The sequence below is a fragment of the Medicago truncatula genome, chromosome 5, assembly GCF_003473485.1.
Source record: "Medicago truncatula cultivar Jemalong A17 chromosome 5, MtrunA17r5.0-ANR, whole genome shotgun sequence".
NCBI lineage: Eukaryota > Viridiplantae > Streptophyta > Magnoliopsida > Fabales > Fabaceae > Medicago > Medicago truncatula.
The window spans coordinates 29,296,894-29,316,106 of record NC_053046.1 but is presented as its reverse complement, the minus strand read 5'-3'; the positions used below and the strand labels follow the sequence as shown (position 1 = coordinate 29,316,106).

At 32.8% G+C, this 19,213-nt stretch overlaps 2 protein-coding genes across 5 annotated transcripts; both read right to left on the bottom strand.

The window, feature by feature from the left end:
- Positions 1–591: 591 nt before the first annotated feature.
- Positions 592–3,872, bottom strand: LOC11442322 (uncharacterized). 3 transcript variants are annotated; one of them, XM_003615252.4, is made up of 3 exons: positions 3,669–3,872; positions 2,270–2,754; positions 592–1,087 (listed from the first exon to the last, which is right to left on the bottom strand). In XM_003615252.4, exons 2-3 carry the CDS (start codon positions 2,733–2,735, stop codon positions 1,038–1,040), a joined length of 516 nt encoding a protein of 171 aa, XP_003615300.1. In that variant the 5' UTR covers positions 2,736–2,754; positions 3,669–3,872; the 3' UTR covers positions 592–1,037. The 3 variants fall into 3 exon arrangements, with proteins under 3 accessions (XP_003615300.1, XP_024640848.1, XP_024640849.1); XM_024785080.2 differs by lacking the exon at positions 3,669–3,872 and adding an exon at positions 3,526–3,662; XM_024785081.2 differs by lacking the exon at positions 3,669–3,872 and adding an exon at positions 2,865–3,182.
- Positions 3,873–7,841: 3,969 nt separating this feature from the next.
- LOC11442321 (kinesin-like protein KIN-4C) lies at positions 7,842–17,596 on the bottom strand. Of its 2 annotated transcripts, none has more exons than XM_024784129.2 (27): positions 17,222–17,596; positions 16,568–16,714; positions 16,306–16,461; positions 15,967–16,211; positions 15,418–15,557; positions 15,087–15,211; positions 14,518–14,554; positions 14,330–14,421; positions 14,094–14,210; positions 13,894–14,007; positions 13,693–13,776; positions 13,281–13,485; positions 12,989–13,095; positions 12,713–12,805; positions 12,525–12,617; positions 12,331–12,447; positions 12,149–12,229; positions 11,905–11,976; positions 11,736–11,826; positions 11,625–11,653; positions 11,424–11,509; positions 10,809–10,880; positions 10,179–10,403; positions 9,861–10,005; positions 9,601–9,666; positions 8,991–9,515; positions 7,842–8,646 (listed from the first exon to the last, which is right to left on the bottom strand). In XM_024784129.2, the coding sequence occupies exons 1-27, from the start codon at positions 17,363–17,365 to the stop codon at positions 8,230–8,232; spliced, it is 3,825 nt and encodes a 1,274-aa protein (XP_024639897.1). In that variant the 5' UTR covers positions 17,366–17,596; the 3' UTR covers positions 7,842–8,229. The 2 variants fall into 2 exon arrangements, with proteins under 2 accessions (XP_024639897.1, XP_003615299.1); XM_003615251.4 differs by having other exon boundaries at positions 10,179–10,400.
- Between the last annotated feature and the right edge of the window lie 1,617 nt (positions 17,597–19,213).

The following is a 19,213-nucleotide window of genomic DNA, read 5'->3' as shown; positions in this document are numbered from 1 at the left end:
TCACCCTTCTTTTTTTTTTCTTCGAAGATACCTATATGGGAAATATCTTTTTAAGTATATGTGTATCTATGAATGTAACTCAGAAGATTGACCATAGAAGAAATTTATCTCATAAATTAGAGACATCATGTATATTTTTATTAAGTGATGACTTGTCCACTTGTGTGCATGTAAACAAGTGGGCAAATGTGGCAGGGGCAGCCATATTAGAAGTCATACGGCCACATGACATATGTTATCTATCAATTTAGATATACTTTTACTAATCTACATTTTTCACAATTTTGTTTACTCTCATAAAGTTTTAGTTTTAATCCGTCTTTTTTCATATAATTTTATTCTTGTTTTTTGGAATACCTATTCTCTTTTTCCACTTCAACCTTTACCTTGCCTCTAATGTTTGTGTTGGATAGTGTATTGCTAACAAAACAACCTTGCTTATAGATTTATAGTCTTTATGAATACTCATATGTTTGTTCTTATCATTTTTATGAGTTAATTGTTGGGATATTATTTTTATGCTAGGGAGTAACATATAAGTATATAATAGGGCATACATTTATGCAAACTCAAAGAACACATATAGACATATATACAAAATAAACTTATATTATTATACAAAATTTATGTACAAATTCGAGAACACTGATTGAGCATTCAATCAATTCTCATATCTACATTGATATTTACATCAACAAATTTCAAACTACAAAGTCACCACCACACTTCAAACATGTTTCTCTTGCTCCCAATTTCACCACATTGTTGTGATTCTCACTCAAAGCAAGAAAAGAACAGAAGCTACACATCATTTTCAATGCAAAATCACTACCACAATTGCTTTATTCTTGACAATGTCTTCTCCTCATAGGTTTCAATTATTATCCAAGAAGTTTACCAATCATATTAGACATCACATCACATACCAGTGCTCTTTTTTTTTTTTACACTATTTACAATATACAAATTATTTGCTGGCTTAAGATCAGAGGATTTTGTCATGAAGATACAGGATCAAAATGATGAGGATTAGTGTGTCAGGTATTTCGAATAGAAGATAGCCAGTTTTCCACATATTTCTTGCTTTCTGCAACAACCAAAAATAAAAGGCATAAATGTGACACTTCTAGGCTCTAGCCACCATAAGAAGAAAAAAAAATCTGAAATGCCACATAACTAACATATGCACAAAGCTTAAAGTCCAATGCAGCAAGATTTTCAAATTCATATTAGTTTTCATTTGATGCAGAAAGACATGCTATGCAGCTGATACCGCCTATCTTTCAAGACTAAAGAGTGCAGCAGGCTATCATGCTATGAATTTTAGGGGGAAATTTAACTTACATCCCTGAGGTATGCTTAAATGACGCATACACCCCCTCAATTATGTTAAAGACACGGATCACTCCTCGATCATACATAGCTTCTAAAAAGCAGAGGGACATGTGTGTCATTTAAATATAATTGAGGGGAGGTGAGTGTGATTTCCTACATAAATAAGGCTGATAAGTGCTCGTTTGAAAAACAGATGAGTAGTGTGTATTCCTGAAAGTGTGGCGTAATGGTATGGTTTGGGACGTTAAAAACGTATTATGAAAGTGGTTCAAAGTTCGATCCTCCTGCTGCTAACAAATTTCCTCTTTCCCTAACAAATTAACCGCTATCATATTCTTATAAGTGTGTGCTATAAGCATATTCAATGGAGTGGAGGTGAGTGCAATTTTCCCTACATTTTTTAAAAAGATAAAGCTTAAACTATGTTTTGAGAACAGAGTACTATATGCACAAACCCAAACAAAAACTGAGACACAGCAAACATTTTAATAAGCTCGATATTTTCAACAACAATTCAACCCAATTCAAGCGAGAAAATGCTCAAATTGGTCACTAAAATTGTAGGATTGTATCAATCTAGTCCCTCACATTATTGATATTCTAAATGGAACCCTGAAATTACAAAAATTTAATCCAATTCCATCCCTCTGTTGGTATTTATAGGGCCTAGAATGACACTAAATTAGTAATATCATGTTGAATTAATAACGAATTCAGACAGAGACCAACTTAACCAACATTATGCAATTTCATGGATCATTTTGTAAATATTGACAATGTGGAGGACTAGGTTGATAGAACTCGACAATTACAAGGACCAACTTGAGTATGTACTCCAATTCAAGCATTCATATTATAATGATTCATTAAAGTTGACAAAAAGCAGAAAGTTAACTCTAAAAGATGTTGATAAAAATAAATAAAATACACTTACCATCAGAATAACTATCTAAAAAATGTCCAACACCATTGAGTAAGTTGCTTTTAGTATCCTCTTCAATTCTACCATAATCTCTTCCATAACAAGGAACCAACACTGCAAAACTATTATCAGTTTCATCATCACTTGGAAAACCAGGTCCATGAGGTTCCAACCATCCAATTGACCAATCAGAATCATCAGATTCAGAACCAGAAACACATCCACCATCAGATGGAACAAGAACAACATCATATTCCCTATCTACTTTCCTCCTCTCTTCCCTACTATTCCATTTTCTCTTCACCTTTTTTGATGATGATCCTATGTTTGCTTGCACCAAAGGAAATCTCATTACCTCAGATTCCAACATGTTCAAATCTGTTGAAGAATTTATTGATGTCCCTTTTGAGGAGATTCTTGGTTCTTGATGTTTTCCACTCCATAACCACCATGAGAGATTGGTGAACGCCACCGACATTTATTCTTGAAAACTTTACCTATTAAGAAGAACAAAAGTTAGTAACAATGAATCAACACAAACTCAATTAAAGTGAAAAAACAATGTTGAAGACAGAAAATCAGGAAATTGAACTTTTCGATGCTGCACCTCGACAAAAAGGGGTTGTTTTGTTTTGAAGATTAAAATCAGAAAAGTTTGGTGATAAACTTGAACTAGAGCACAAAAAGGTAGTAGAAATGAGTTTTATAGCTTTTCATAAAAAAGAGACCAAAACAAAATCTTATCAAACACACATGTCCTGAAAATTGTGCAATATACATTGAATGTATATACACCCAAAACCAAACCCAAAACATTAGTTCTAAGTACATTGAACATAGACACTCATTTTCAACACAACCACAATTCAGAGAACTAAAAACCCAATTTGACACATGATCAATACAAAAACATAATTAAGGAAAAAATAAAGAACAACCTTAAAATAGGCAAACAAAAACCAAACCTTAAAATAGCCAACACAAACAAAAATCCTCACCTACCAAGGTAACCAAATCACATCTTAAGCTAACAATTTATCAACAAAAAGCTTCAATTTACACACCAAAAATAAAAAAACAAATCTTTAATTATTTTTTTCACAAATCAGATAAAAACAAGTTGAACTGAATCAAACCCAGAAGCTAAAATGATAAAATATGTCATAAAAGCAATAAATTTTGAATAAAATTCAACAATTCATAAACTTCTATTTCAAGAAATAAAACAAAAACAAAAACAAAGAACATAGAATAACAATTGTGTGTACCTTAAAAAGTACAAAAAAACCTGAGAAAGTTTCTAAAAATATAATCCAATTAGAACTTAAGAAGGTTTGTATAAAGTGAATAAGATGAAGAAGAGAGAATGAAAGAGAGTTTGCAATGCAATTTGTATACGTATTGCAGATACCGTTGGATTGTTATGAGAAACAAGTGGAGGTTAGGAGAACCGTTGGATATAACCTGAGGTGTTCCAATGATAAGGTCAGTTGGCATAAACAAAGGTTGGAAGGAACAATGATGAATTGCCACGTAGATTATGGAGAATAACACGACAACTGAAGTAAGGTGTAACAAGTTCCACGAAATGAAATGCTGTTTTTTTTTCTGCTGAAACTGAAATGCCACTTTTTGTTCTAAGAATAATGGAAATTTGTTTGAGAATCAATTTCGATAAGACATTGTTAAAAAATTTAAAATTATCTTACATACGTGTTTTTTTAGATAGACGAAATGACATCAATTATTAAAATTTTATAAAGACAAAGTCAGTTCTGAAACTCGGTCACGACTTTTTTATTGTCTATAAATATTAACGGATTGCGTAGGATCCAAAGCGGGTTCTAGAAAATGTTGGTGAAGGTAAAGAGTATATGGTAGGATCAAAGTCGGATCTGGATTTGGTGTTGTACAAAAACACAAAGTTTCATGCTGTAATTAATCACGGCCATTGATATCAAATCAGACGATCCATATTATAACACAATTTAATGATCTGAACCATTGATCAAGATCAGACAATCTTTAACTGTTACAACGTCCTGATGTAACAGCAAGAAATCCAGGTTCGATCAAAGTCATAGATGTGGTGCTACATGGCTGCTGGAGAAAGTGAATTTGATGAATTTCACTAATATTGTATTGTAATTTGTAATGTTTGCGTAGATGTGTGGTTCAAGGAACATTCTTTTTTTAATTTTGCCCACTTGGTTAGAGTTTAAATCTTATGGTTTTGGTCATCTATTATTTATGATCTGATTCATGCTAATGTTTGGTTTTTCTAATGTTGACTTCTTAATAATACTAGTATAACTTTAGTTTTGGTTCAACTTCAGACAGGCCAAACTTTAATTCTTTCACCAAAAAAAATACATATATACATCTTCATTGTGCGTAAAAATTGAAAAATATGGATGCATTTTATAATCTTGTAAATACATTTACCCTTTTGGCATTTCGAAATTATTATATTTCTTTGGTGAATCAAGCTCTGCCCATAAGGACAAAAATGTAGACTTTGGACCGTTTGTTTAAGATTATTATAAAGAAAACGATTTTTTTTAAAGTTTAATTTATGTTTCTATATATTGATCTTTTAAAAGAAAAAAATTATGCTGACAATTTTAATTTTTTTTTCATTAGCTTGTGAAAAATATCATTTTTAATAGAAGAGAAAGAAATTCCCTCAAAAAAAAAATAGAAGAGAAAGAAATATGGAATCCATTTTCCTAATTTTAAACAATCACAAAATAGTGTATACTTTACGTAAAAATATCTAAAAGATTCCTTGAGAAAAAAATTATTAATATTAAAATTAATTTTATTTTAATCAATAGTAAAAAAAATTATATATAAAAACAAGTGGGTCCTACTCTACACACTTGAGGTGCTAGATCATTGCAGGAGTTTAACTTCATAATTTAAGGTACTCTGTTTGGTTCTTTCAGAGACAATAGTAAAATACTTATTGATTTTATTTAAACAATAATGTTAAAAAGTATAATTGAAAGTAAAAAATGAACTCAAATTCATGTATCTTCTTTATATTATAGAATAGATGCATTGACATAGATACATAATTGTCCTTAGTAATTTAAGAAGAAAACTATTGTTAGAGATTTTGTTATATATATATATAGATACATCATTCAAGTTTTTTGATATGAGATATTCTATTTAAGCAATCATTTTAAAATAATTTCTCTTTTAATATTATATACTCATTTATTTACGAGTCATCATGCTACTCGATATCCTTAAGACACCGGTTAAAAAGAAGAAAATGAAGTTTTAAATTGAAGAGGCTACTTTTTGAAGATGCCCCTGATTAGCATGTCCAAGTGTATGGGAGGAAAAAATTGAAATCGATGGAAAATGTGGGATTTGGTCGCAACGTAACAAAGACGGTCCCTAGTCATTGGTCTAAGATTTTTGTTTGTCTTAAGATGTTATGTTATGTTATTTAGAGTCAATCAAGTGGCAAATCCACATTGGCCAAATCAATCATCCAAAGACACATCCATCCCATCCACAAAAATTCATGGCTGATTTTAAATTCCTCATCCACATCCAAACTTCCAAAAACAGGTAAAAAATAAATAATTAACTTCTGGTACTAACTAATACATATCCGTCTCAAGAACCTATGACACAAGGTCCACAAATTTTCTACTTAGACAAAACTATTATACTATAATGTTTATTTTTTGCCTCAATATATATTTAATCAATTTCTTCCCCAATCAATCGTTCATTATGAAAAAGACATCGACAACTCTTTTTCTTTCTTTTATTTTGTCTAATGAATGATTGGTGTTTTAGGACCTAATGTGCCAACAAATTCACATGTGCCATGTGGTATGGGCAACTTGCTTTGTGATTGAAATACCACTTAATACATTTTATTATTTGGGCTACTTATATATATTTTTTATGAACAAATTTAAGATGAAAGAATTGTTTCTCGGTCTAACATAGAAACCTTTCAAGGTCTAAGTTTATTTACAGAGAAAATTATATTTATTTTCATTTTACAACTTGATCAAACTTTTAAAGTTGAGTTACTTCTTTTTCATCCGATATATCTAAAGTATTATGTTTATTTTTTATTTAATTTAATAATTATACGTTCAAAAGTATGCATTGACAATATAAAATTTTATTATATACTCATTCAAATATACTCAACACCGGCTAATTATTAGACGTTCCATTCATTTCAGAGCAGCAATGGTGGAACTAATATTGACCATGTGATATGTTATTACTCCCTTTTATGTACAATTCAGCAATGATGTATAAGGTCCAAAAAATTAATGATCATTTCGTTAGAAAACTGACAAGTATTTGAAGGATAGAGTACATCCACAAGGTTTTGTATTCTCAAATCATATTTATTAATTATATTGTACTAATAAAAGCTATCTCCCTGTCTCTATATATATTCATGAATCAAATCTTATCTTATATAGTATATAACGAAATTTCATTAAACAAAAATTGACGTGGAAGGTGGACCTCCAGATTGTAATGTAAAGACGGGGTAGGACACTTTAGTCCTTAGATAACTGCTAAATATGTCTCCTAAAGATTTCATGGCCATGTCTCATCACTTTATCAAGAGAAGCATGAACATAGCTAAATTTTGTCATTTCTCACTTTCCTATGGCAATGACTGGTGATGTCAAATAAGAGGAGGTGGGACCTTCTGAACTCTTCATGGTGCATCGTGGATAATTCATTCACTCTAGAGCTTTCTGAACTCACTCTTGTACTTATTTATTACACATACCGGGTACCATTTCAACGAAAAAGTATATTTAAACCCTGTAATAAATATGTTTTGCGAGGTCCTTGTGAGCGTAGCTCACTTAATAAGGATAATGCATGTTATATGTAGGGGTTGGCTGGGGTTCGAACCCCGAACACCCCATTTATTAACCTTCAAGCTGAATTTTTCAAGCCGTTAGACTACTTGACAAAAAAAAAATGTTTTGTGAGTATTAGATAGACATAACCAATGTTTTATAATTATAACTTTGTTCTCCTATTTTAACTAGTTCACATAACTATTCCCCTATTTTACGGTCTACCAATATAATGTTGAGACATGTTTTAAACGATCTAATATATGATTTAATGATTTGGAACGATCAACACAAGTAAAATTACAATAAAACCCTTATAAAACTTCAATTTAAACTTATTTATATTTATAATTTGATTAATGAAGTTTAAATTAAAAAAAAAATTTGGATCATTCTATATCATCTTATTTGTCATGTGATTTAAAAAATGTTAAAACTCCATTTTTATATGTCTAGAAATTTGAATAAAGAGGGGATTTTGACACGTTAGTGTCTGAACCTGTTAGGCCATGCAGCATGGTAGGATTTGGACACGTGGGATTGACGGAGTGGGGGATGGTCACTAGAGATGGCTGCCAAGTAAGAAAAACTAACAATGTTGCACACATAATGGAAAGGATCAACTTCAATTTGATGTAACATAAAATAAATTTTAAAACATTTGCGAGAAACCTAAAATAACAAGGGATCAATTATCTAAACCATAAAAAATGAAATTGATTTAATAATGTAGTGCAAATACTTAAAAATTAGAAACATAGTATAATCAGAGCAATTAAATGGATGCACATACATATGTACGAATTCAACTCACGTTGATCTCTAGGCCGTGACAATCACATAATAAAGAAAATAGTAGCCTATCAATTGCATAGGTCTTTCATTCTCAACTAATTCTACCGACTATGAGAAGAATTCAAATTTTCTCATCTTGACCATTCAACTTCACTACTTGGACTTATAATTATTACCAGGGACTTCAAAATACAACCAAAACAGTTGAATTGATATACAAACTTCTAGTCACCCAAACAAGTCTCTTCAATAGATTCACCATAAGAATATGGCAACGGCAACCGTCATAAAATCTTGAGTACAATTAATTCAAAGCCCATTGTTCTCTTTCTCAAGTGTTCTTTTTGGACGAATTGGAATTGTAGCATCAACTTCAGGCTCCTTTTTTATTGACTCATCTTGCTTATTAGCATTCTTGTCTCCCAATGGAAGGATAGTATTTGAAAACCCTTGCTTTTGCATGGCCCGTGGTATTTTCAAAGGGATTTTTGTGTCAATATAATTAATCTCTGGCTTTGGGGGAAGTGAAGCATTTTCAAATTTAGGAGGATGCGTTTTCTGTGGTATATCCTCATATATATTTGCTTCACTATTGTTATTCTTCTCTTTCTTGGGGGCATCTGAATTACCTGGCTGTGATGAAGATGGAGGCGGTTCTGTAACAAGAACTATTGAGGATTTCCGCCATTTCTTTCTCTGGTTACCCTTCATGGCATTTGATTTAGTCTGGAAAAGAATAAATAGGAAATGGTCGTTATCACAGCAGCAACATGAAACACTCACACAGACACGAACATTAAATACAACAAATGCCACGTAGAAACCAATAATACTTGATAAAAAATGAAAGTGATTCAATGATGCCATATCAGTTGAGAGATACCAACCAACATGTGTCAAACATCTTTGAGCTAAAGTGTCGGTGTCAGCCAAGGAAGAAATTCCATTTTAATTTCAATCACTAGCAATTCGAATCACATGCATTTCACTAGAATGCAATGAATGACAAAAAATTAAAGATTCAGTAATGTATAAATACTAGACATTGAAAATGAAAAAGAGGGACAAACCAGTGTATTTCCAATGTCAGAGAGAGCTTTTCTTGGCCCATGATCAGTGTTAGCTTCAGCAGGCCCAACCAATGCACCCTGAAGCAACTCAGCACCTTGAGTTGCTAGAAGGCGGTTTTTATCTGCTTCGTCGCTACCGGGATCATTTACAGTCCCTCCTTCTCTGTTTGCACACTTTGTTTCCCGGCAACCGCATGAACTTCCACAACCAATTCCCATAGCTCTGCAAGCGCATTTCGATGTTTTGCAAGAAGAGGATTTGCTACAAGAGCAGCAAACATCTGATGCAGTTTTTACAGGTGGTCCATCTGGTGCTTCTGTTGAAATAGTTTTGGCATCATCTGAACTTGTATTTGAATGATTTTTTTCCAAGTTTGAATGTTCGCCGCCTTTAGATTTTCTTTTCCTGCCGTGCAATTTTGCAGACATTACCCATTCATCATCAGTTGCATCTACACCATACTCATCTGATTCAGCATCTGATATTTCCATATCCTCGAATAAAATGGTAGATCGCCGATTTTCCTATTTGATAACCAATGAATCAATAAAAGCCACAAAATAAAAACGTAAATAATGATGGAATGGAATATTTCTTGGTAAGACCTACCAGCTTCCGTAAGTCATAAGGATGTCCTCCAACATAATATCCTGAATCTCGCATGGATTCTGACCTCTGCAAAATTAAAATAAAAAGTTGTAAAATTTGTATGGACAGTGAGACATTAATGGCGTATGAAAATTTGTTACTTAAATTTGGAAAGGAGATAAGTTTATCTCAGAACATCAGTAAAGTCAAGGTTGCATTGCAAAATTTCCGAATGTTAAAAAGGGGACAGCATATGGCATCTCAAAGTCAAATATACTAACCATCAACTTCAATTGATGATCAAGTCCATCTCTCTGCCTTTTCAACTGTTCAAGTGAACGTATTAGACTAACTATTTTTTGCTTTAGATCAAATATTTCCATGTCCTTATCTCTGCAGATAAATTCTTTTTCTCGCAAAGAACACCTGAAATAAAAAAGCAGACAGAAAATCCAGTTAAATCGCTAGATAACTTATGAACTACTTAAGACTTGATAGGTGTTACTTCTCAACAGAATATAAAAAATTTAACAACTTTTTAAACCATATTGGTTAAACTTTAATCAACTACGTAAAACAGACATGAAGATTAGCTCTACCTAGAGGAAGAAGCTAGATTGAACAAAAAGTTCATTAAATTTTTGGCATCAGCGAGGGACCGGACTTGATTCCAGCGTCCCTTGCCACTGAAAACCCGTTCCCGCTCTTCTGCCTCTGATAACTGAGATGCCATAGACACTAGTGTTGTAGAAGAAGTGGCAAGCATATTTTCAAGGGCAAAAATCCTTGAACTTCTTGCAGCCGGAGACATTGATACATCACTGCTAAATTGAAGTTATAAGGGTTAGTGTTTTAGTTACAGATAGAAAAAAAGGAAAAATACAGAAGGCATAATATTTACAATAAAACTGTTTTGACAAAAGAAAAATTTATAACCTTATTTATTTATATTAATACCAGACCTCTAATCTGAATTAAATAAGAAAAAAAGTGTGATATGCCAGACCTCTAATCTGAATTAAATAAGAAAAAAAGTGTGATATGTATGTAAATAAGATAACATACTCTTAGGAGAAACTAATTACAAGAGAAAATATAAGATACACTTAATTTACAAGATAACAAGATATTTTAAGATTCTCTATTCTATCACATACGATAGCAATCAGTCAAACATATAGTATTGTTCGACAATAATTTATGAATTCGATAACTATGGTTCTTATCACCTTGTATTGTTTAGCTTCATCATCTCTGCTTCTTCTTTCAACCTGGCACTCTCCTTAGCCATTTCAGCCCTCCTGAAATGAATAGTAAAAATTAAATGACTATAAGTATATCATCAGTGGTCCGTAGCCATTTTAACTTGGCACTTAGTTTTCTGTTTTCGTTGCAAAAATACAAAATCAACCACAGAATTCTGGCATTTGCTGGTAAACTACAATCGCGGGAACAATTATTTTTCGAAAACTCACACTGGTGGATATTATTAATACATCTAAGCCAAACATAGTAAGTAAATCAGATAATGCTTTCTCATATTTTAAGTTCGGATCAGTAATCGAGAATATATAGCATAGCAAATAAATCCAAATAATGAATTATAAAATTGACTTTATTAAGTATCACTCAGGTCCTAATTCATTTCAATTTAAACAGTGAAATTGACACAAAGTTGTCATAAGTTAATCTTAGAGGATACTAAAAGATCCAGATTTCAGAAATCAGCCTTTACCAAATTATTCAACAATATGCTTTAAAAATTTGATCAGGGAGCCTATTCAGGTATCTAAAAGTCTCGGATGAAGAATCTAAAAAATAATAATAATAATAATAACACATACACTTCCATTTGACGTTGATACTCCGAACGTACTTCATGTACTCGGACAGTGACTTCAAGTTCGTGCTCTATTGTCTGCATCAAAGCCTTTAAAATAGAAAAATTACATGTCAAGTAGAGGAAACCGAAACCCCCCAAGAAATCACAAACATAATAATATATAGCAACATAGAGCACTGATCAAAATTCACAAACTTAGCACCTGAATTCCTGGACCATTCCCACTGATACCTGAATACGAAATAAAAATTAGGCTTATTGGTAAAATGCTCACTAAATAGGGAAAGATGCACGGCTTGATAAATCTCCTAACCAGTTTCACGTGAGGAAGCCTTTCGAGATTCCAAAAGTTCTTTTAGCCTTTTTGTAGCCAAGGATGCTTCTTCTGTCTTCCTTTGCAACACCTAATATGAAACAAATTAATAGTGGGAATGTCCCCGCAACCTTGACCACAACAACAGTTGATTTGAAAATGCACGTACCATCTTTGTTCTCTGATTCAACGCTAACAGCTTATGCCTCTCATATTCATTCTTCCTCCCTTCTTTTTTAAGCTGGAGATTATACCATGATTCATTAGTAGGTTAACAATTTGTTGACAAAAATTTTCAGCAGCGAAATACAGTATTTAGAAACTAGAATCATCTCTAATTATCAAGAACAGATAACCTATTATATATATTTTCTATTAAAAAGTTCAAGAAAACTCATCCTTACTACATTTACCTGGAGAACTTCCTTTTCACGTGAAGCTTTCCATAACCTAAATTGTTCAGACTCCTGCTTAATCTTATGTTGCAATTGAACCTAATAAAAATGAACTATCAATGAAGAGCATAAAAGCAAAAAAAGAAGAATATGAACTTTTCAAACTATAAATACATGTTCCATTAACAGGAAAATTGCACCTTTTGAGATTTAATTCTTTGGATCTCATCCTGCAGTCTCTTTGCAGCCTCATCACCTTTCTGTTTTTGCCTCAAAAGATGAGCCTGAGCATCTTGTTTCTTCTTCAGCTCAGAGACCTGGAAAGTAAATAAATAATTAACGGATTCGAGTAGCCACTAATTAAGAGTTAAAAACATTATAAATAATAATTCACCTGTGATTCAAGTGCATTCAACTTTTGAAGATATTCTTCCTTTAATTTGTGAGTGCTATCTCCAGAGGTGGATTTGAGTTCTTCAATTTCTCTCTACCAATGATTCAAAAAAGGGATTTGAGTTAACACAGTAATAATAATAATAATAATAATAATTCCACAAAAAACTTTTCGCATATATTGATTACCTGCAAAAATTTCTTCTCATGTTCCAACTCATTAAGTTTCTTTTCATAATGTTGCTTGAGAACTGAAGCATTATTAACCAGCTTCATTTCAGCCTTCAACAAATAAAAAATCACAGTTCAAATATGTTCTAGAATCGATAATATAAAATATGAAATACCAAGCATGTAAAAAAAATTGTGAATTTGCATTGTTTTTTAACAAGATGTTAGAAAACCAAAATGATTCCGTGTCTTTGTTGAATTTAAAACTAGACATCTGGACACAGTAACTTATACCTCCTTCTGTTCAAGTTTTTTGTCCAATTCCTTGAGCTCCCTGTCCAACTTTTGTTGTGCAGAAGAGTGTTCTAACTCCTTTTCATGAATTTCCACTGGTTCCACATCTGCATAAAATTTGCGCAATGTTCAAAAAATATCTAGTTGATATTTAGGATTCAATAACAACTCAAAATATCTGGCTATGGAGAAGCCTAAATAAATAGTGTGTTATGCCTGAACTTGAAAAATCAATTTGTCATCTAAAAAAGTTGATGGGCAAGTATTATTATTATGATGCAGTAAATGTTACCTGTTATGTCCACAGGTTTGACATCACAGTCAGAAGAATACTCATTTCCATCTCCGAATAAACCAGTCTTTGACTGGAGTCCAAGATCATCTGAATCAACCCAGTCAACGAAATTGCTTGATTTCACATTCAGATTTTTCAAACGCAGCAACTCGCCTTCCAAATCATGGATCTTTGAAACATAAGACTTCACCAGGTCACAATCCTAAAAGCAAGATCAGATCGCAAGTTAGTGACATACTATTTCGTTAAAAAAATACTCACCATGCATTAGAAAGATTTTATGTAAGGAGTGATGAGGTGGTTTCGGGGGAGGATCACAGGAATTAGAGAGATAAGTGGTTGTCGATTCAACTCCTCCACTAACATTTTTCATTTGAAAAAAAAAGGAAATGAACTGATGTATTCAAACCTGGTTTGAGTTGGAGTCAATCTCATCCCATGATCTACCATTTCGAAGTGCTTCTATTTTCATGATCAGTTGGTCCTTTTCAACCTAAAACATTCGATACTTTGAGTCAGACCCAACAACTTGAAGTCAAAAAACGCTATGATATTTGCAAGACTCCCAACATTTCACCAAAACAGAGAACACTAAGGATTGACTAAACACCTGAGCATCACAAGCACGTTCTTTTAAACTCTCACAAATTTGTCCACGGGCGTGAAGCTCGTGTTGCAGCTGTGCATTGCTTGCTTCAAGTAAGGATACCTTGTGTTTGAGGATCTGGGCAGGATGAGCAAAGGACATCAGAAACATATGACTGGTAAATGAGGGAGCAACTTCACACACTACCTAACAGAATGATGTACCTGAATTTCTTCAAACGGTACACCACCAACACCTTTAAAACACAGAAGTTCAGCCTCCAATTGGTCAATACGACTTTGCAATCTTTGTTGTTGGGCGCCTATTGGATCGCGATTAATCTAAAACAATAAAAGTGAAATTCATCAAATATCAAATATAAGAAACATAAACGACCCTGTCCAGAAGCAAACAAAAACTACATCAAAATTATAAAGAACACTAACATAAAAGCACTTACGATTGCTTTGTTCTGTATGTTCCGCGCACGATTTGCATATTTTAACGTATTTAACGTCTCTTCAGCATTGGTGTCTGCAGGACTAACACATGCTGTGGCATTTCAAACAGATTAAATGAGACACGCAATATTTAAAAGGTATAAAAAATTTAAGAATCCATTGTCATTTGTTGGGTATAACAGTGTACCTATCATCACCGTTTTGCTGTTCCCTCCAAGAGAATCCTACGTATTAATTAACCAGTAGCATGTCAATAGCAAACATGATAAGAAGAAATTATAACTTTGTCATCACATTCTTCATTAACATTTGCTTTCAAGTTTGGATTTAGGTGTTCAAATATAAATTCTAACTGACAGTCAAAATTGTCAAACAAGAAGAAATTTTCACTCCAGTCCCCAGCAAAACATGACTTTTAGATCATGAATGTTCATTTCTGTCCAGATATTATATCTTAAACTATTCCACCACTTAGGGTAGAATCATTATATATTAATAATATGATACAAGATACAGACTTTTTGAAGGTAAGTGCATAAAAATTGCTTAAACAAATATCATGCAGACCTACAGTAGAGTCACACTCCCTTCCCAACAAAACATGACAAATAATTAGGCTAAGATTTTTTGTTCAGATATTTTTTGCTACATTGTTTCACCAAGTAGAATAAAAGTATCGTTATATCATATGATAGAAAATGCAGAGCAGTTAAAATAAGTATATTAAAGTATTTCTTAAACAAATACGATGTAAACCTGCAAAAGGCGTGTTAACTTGCTATCTCGATACGGTACATGGCCTCCTTCTTTTCGCCTTCTTTCATCTCCCAATGCACTTATTACATTTCCAAGAGTCAGTAGTCCCTTGTTGATATGAATTCCTTAAACATGAAAAATCAAATTACAGTCAAATAACTTTTGAAAAAAATAACATAAAACATTCGTGAGACTGAGCTGATAGAGAGGTCATGATCCAACTCAATTTTCAAAATTCTATTGTAACAAGTATGATAAACTAAGAAAAATTTTCTCTAATTGTTCAATTGCAAATAAGATAAATATATTGTATCACAAACTATCAGAATACCTTCTTTCAGTCGCATTCCATCCGCACCAGTTCGTTTTGCTCGTTCAGAACCAGCAAGATCAACTAAATGTAGCTTCGCACATAAGACATCATCGCCGTTCTTTTGCTCCATTGTGATGGTGAATATTGCATGTGAACGACTGGATCAAACACAGGAACCACAGAGTCATCATATTATAGCTTAGAAGGAGTAATGCTACCAACACTCATTTTAACACAATCCTTCTAACAATCACTCTCTGACTGGGTGAAATACATGGGGGTCACACCACTTCTGGAATGGATCCCACATAAAGCGGTGGGATTCATAAATTTCACTAAATAAGAGAGTTGGTGTTAGAAAGCGTGTGTTAGAATGAGAGTTGCTAGCACTATTCTGTAGATTAATTTCCCAGCTGAGCTGGAAGGATTAAAACTATTAGTCGTCAACATTAATTAACGAATATGCACTGTATATTAGAATTTAGAGCCATTACGTCAAATCAAACTATATAATTAAATATGTGGCTTTTACGGTATCCAACTTAAGTTTCATTTACAGTGGTTTACCTTGATTGACTGTTCATGTTTGTACTCCCAGTGGCACGTGACATGGAACCGCGAGAGAGATAAGACGACATTTCTTCTTTTGTCTTGACTTCAGGCTCTGTCACACCAGCCAGGGTTATTCCCCCACTTAACGTCTCCCTAATCTGTATTGGAACTCTAGCAGGGGCAGCAAACTTTGCATTACATACGGATTCTCCTTTAGATGCATTAGGATCAAGCAGATCAAACACCTCTTCCTTAAAAATCTGTCATTTTTTTAAAAAAAGAAATTTTAAAATGACTAATCTCAATCAATCACCAAAAAAATTCACTAAACAATAAACTAAACAGAATTTTTACCTCAATAAAAGATACACGAATCAAAAACTCATTAGACTCTTCTTTCAAATCCTGAACCCTCTTGAATATGGTCCTCATCACGTTGGGTATAATTCCACCAGCACTTTCTTCTCCAGTATAATTAGTGCCCATTGTATATGTCTTGCCGGATCCCGTCTAAGAAAAAAACGGAAATTTAGACCAATTTCATAAGAAAACGAAAGCATCTAAAATAAAATTGTCTCAATCATCATGATCAAAATCAAAACCAGTTAAACTATACCTGCCCATAAGCAAGAACTGTTGCATTGTATCCATGAAACAACGCATCAACCAGCGGAGCCACACAGTCATTATATATCGCAGACGACGGCGATCCGGTGCCACCATATACAAAATCATAGGTAAACGCATGTGTCCCAATTTGTACCTAAAAATCAGCCAAAAACAATATCAACAAATCAATTTCGCACACTATCACAGATTCAATTTCACACACTAAATCGAACACTTAAACAATGCTTCCAAGGATATGAACAATTAACTACAGCTTTAAGCGACAAATTGGCCCTCTATTACAGATTCAAAATTTCATGAACTAAAATCAAAACTTAAAAATTGCTGCATAAAAATTGAACAATTAAATCCAACACTTAAACAATGATTCTTACAAAATTGAACAATTAATTACAGCTTTAAGCATCAATTTCACACACGGTTACAGATTCAGATTATCATATACTAAAATACTAAATCCAATACTTAAACAATAATTCATATCAATTGAATAATTAATTACATCTTTTAACGTCAATTTTACAAAAGAAATACAAATTGAAAATTTCATAAACTAAAACCTAAAATTAAACAATGTGAGTTGAAGAATTAATTGAAAAAACAACTTTTAGAGCTAATAAATAAGAATTACGAAACGAACCTGAGGTTCACCAGGAGGAACGGTGATGCAATTGGTACATCCATGAAGAAGCTCTGCGGTAATAAGAGGCCGAATATTCACCGCAACACGAACACATTGTGTTGAATCTGCATTCTTACCACCGTTCATTTCCGTGTGTTCCATTTTTTGGACGAAGAAATCAAAACTGCGTTTGATCTTCTTCGATCTGTGATTGGTTGAAGAAGCTGGTTAGGGTTAGGGTTTGAAATGAAAGTGGATTTGATGATTAAGATGCGAGAGAAGAAGAAGAAGAAGAAGAGAGAGTTTGAAGAGAAAGGAACGAAAGAGTTTGTGATTTGAAAATGTGGATTTTGAAATGTGGACGTTGAGGGTTTTGGATTCAAGTGGATTTGAGGAAATGGCTCGCGTCCGAATTCAAATGTAGAGTGAGATCACGCGCGTGTCACGTGATGAAGGGAAAATAAGTGAGATTCCTAACGGTATAATTAATACTCGCTTTTTCTTTAATTTTTTTTTTTATCCCAATATTTTTCATTGCATGTTTCATTTCATAGGAAAAAAAACATAGATTATTGGCAAATCAAATCATTTTTTTTTGGGAGAATCAAAATTAATTGAAGAGCGTGGTATAAATAATGTCATTTAATATAAATAAATTTAGTTTTTCTTATATTTTCATTATCTTTTTATGGTAAAAAGGGGTGGGAGCCAAGAGATTCAATGAATAGATGAGGTAAAAGTTCAGAGTTTAAGTTCTACTAAAGAGAAAACTAATATAACAATTAAAATCCTAACATTTTTCATTCAAAAAAGTAAGGACATACTTTACACCACCAAATATATAAATGACAACTCTAGCTAAATACTAGTAAAAATACTTATATTAAATATACCAATAATTTTGCATCTTTATATTGCCAAAAAAAAAAATAGACATTGAAGCAAATTATTCACACCTATTGATAAAAAAAGATATATTCCCACCTAAATAAGGATATTGTTGCAAAAAAAGATTAACTTTTAATGGGATTTTAAAGATTAACTTATTATTTTGATTAAATTATAATTTAATTTAATAATTGTAGCGGTACTAACTTGTTTTTTTTTAGGGGAGCGTTACTAACTTCTGGCAAATCGTCTGAAGAAAATCTTACACTAATGTATTGTCGATTCACAATCAGCTTTTGCACCTGACAAATCCATTATGGATAATGCTTTAGTAGCTATTGAATTGGGCCATTACATGAAGACAAGGACGAAGGGCAATGAGATAAGTGTTGCGCTGAAACTAGATATCAGGAAAGCGTATGATAGAATTGATTGGTCTTACCTCAAAGATGTCATGCACAAAATGGGGTTCTCTGTTAAGTGGATCCAATGGATCACGATGCGTGTAGAAACAGTTGACTATTTTGTCATCATGAACAAAGAGATGGTGGGACCTATCATTCCAGGTTGTGTGGCTAAGGCAAGGTGATTCGTTGTCACCATATTTATTCATTCTTTGTGCCGAAGGTCTATCAGCGTTGATCAGAAATGCTGAAAATAGAGGGGATCTTTAAGGTGTTCGTGTTTGCCGTATTGCTCCGAGAGTATCCCATTTACTCTTCGCTGATGATTGTTTCTTGTTCTTTCAAGCGAAGGAGAGCCAGGCTATTGTGATGAAGCAGATTTTAACACAGTATGAGGAAGCATCAGGTCAAGCCATCAGTCTTCCCAAGTCTTAAATCTTTTACAGTAAAAATGTTCAAGAACCGCTACAACAAACCATCACCAATATTTTAGGAATGCGTCTCCTTTTTTGTTCGTCCATTTGATGATTAGTTTTGTCTCACTTCATGTTCAGTTCATTATTTATTTTACTTTCTTTTCGGTTTCTCTATTTGTTAATTTAATTTCAATACTTATGCTTACTCCATCACAATAGTCCTAATTTAACTTGATTTTTCTATCCAGTGTTGTCACAACTCACAAAGTCCATTCTAACAATTTTTTAATGTGTAACTTGCA

Excerpts from the sequence above, each read along its gene's own strand:
- LOC11442321 (XM_024784129.2), bottom strand. The coding sequence starts at position 17,365 with ATGGAACACACGGAAATGAACGGTGGTAAGAATGCAGATTCAACACAA. Across the intron at positions 12,230-12,330 it reads AAAGAATTAAATCTCAAAAG|GTTCAATTGCAACATAAGAT; the intron begins GTGCAATTTTCC and ends CATTTTTATTAG. Across the intron at positions 11,654-11,735 it reads GGCTTCCTCACGTGAAACTG|GTATCAGTGGGAATGGTCCA; the intron begins GTTAGGAGATTT and ends TTTCGTATTCAG.
- LOC11442322 (XM_003615252.4), bottom strand. The coding sequence starts at position 2,735 with ATGTCGGTGGCGTTCACCAATCTCTCATGGTGGTTATGGAGTGGAAAA. Across the intron at positions 1,088-2,269 it reads TTTAGATAGTTATTCTGATG|AAAGCAAGAAATATGTGGAA; the intron begins GTAAGTGTATTT and ends TGGTTGTTGCAG.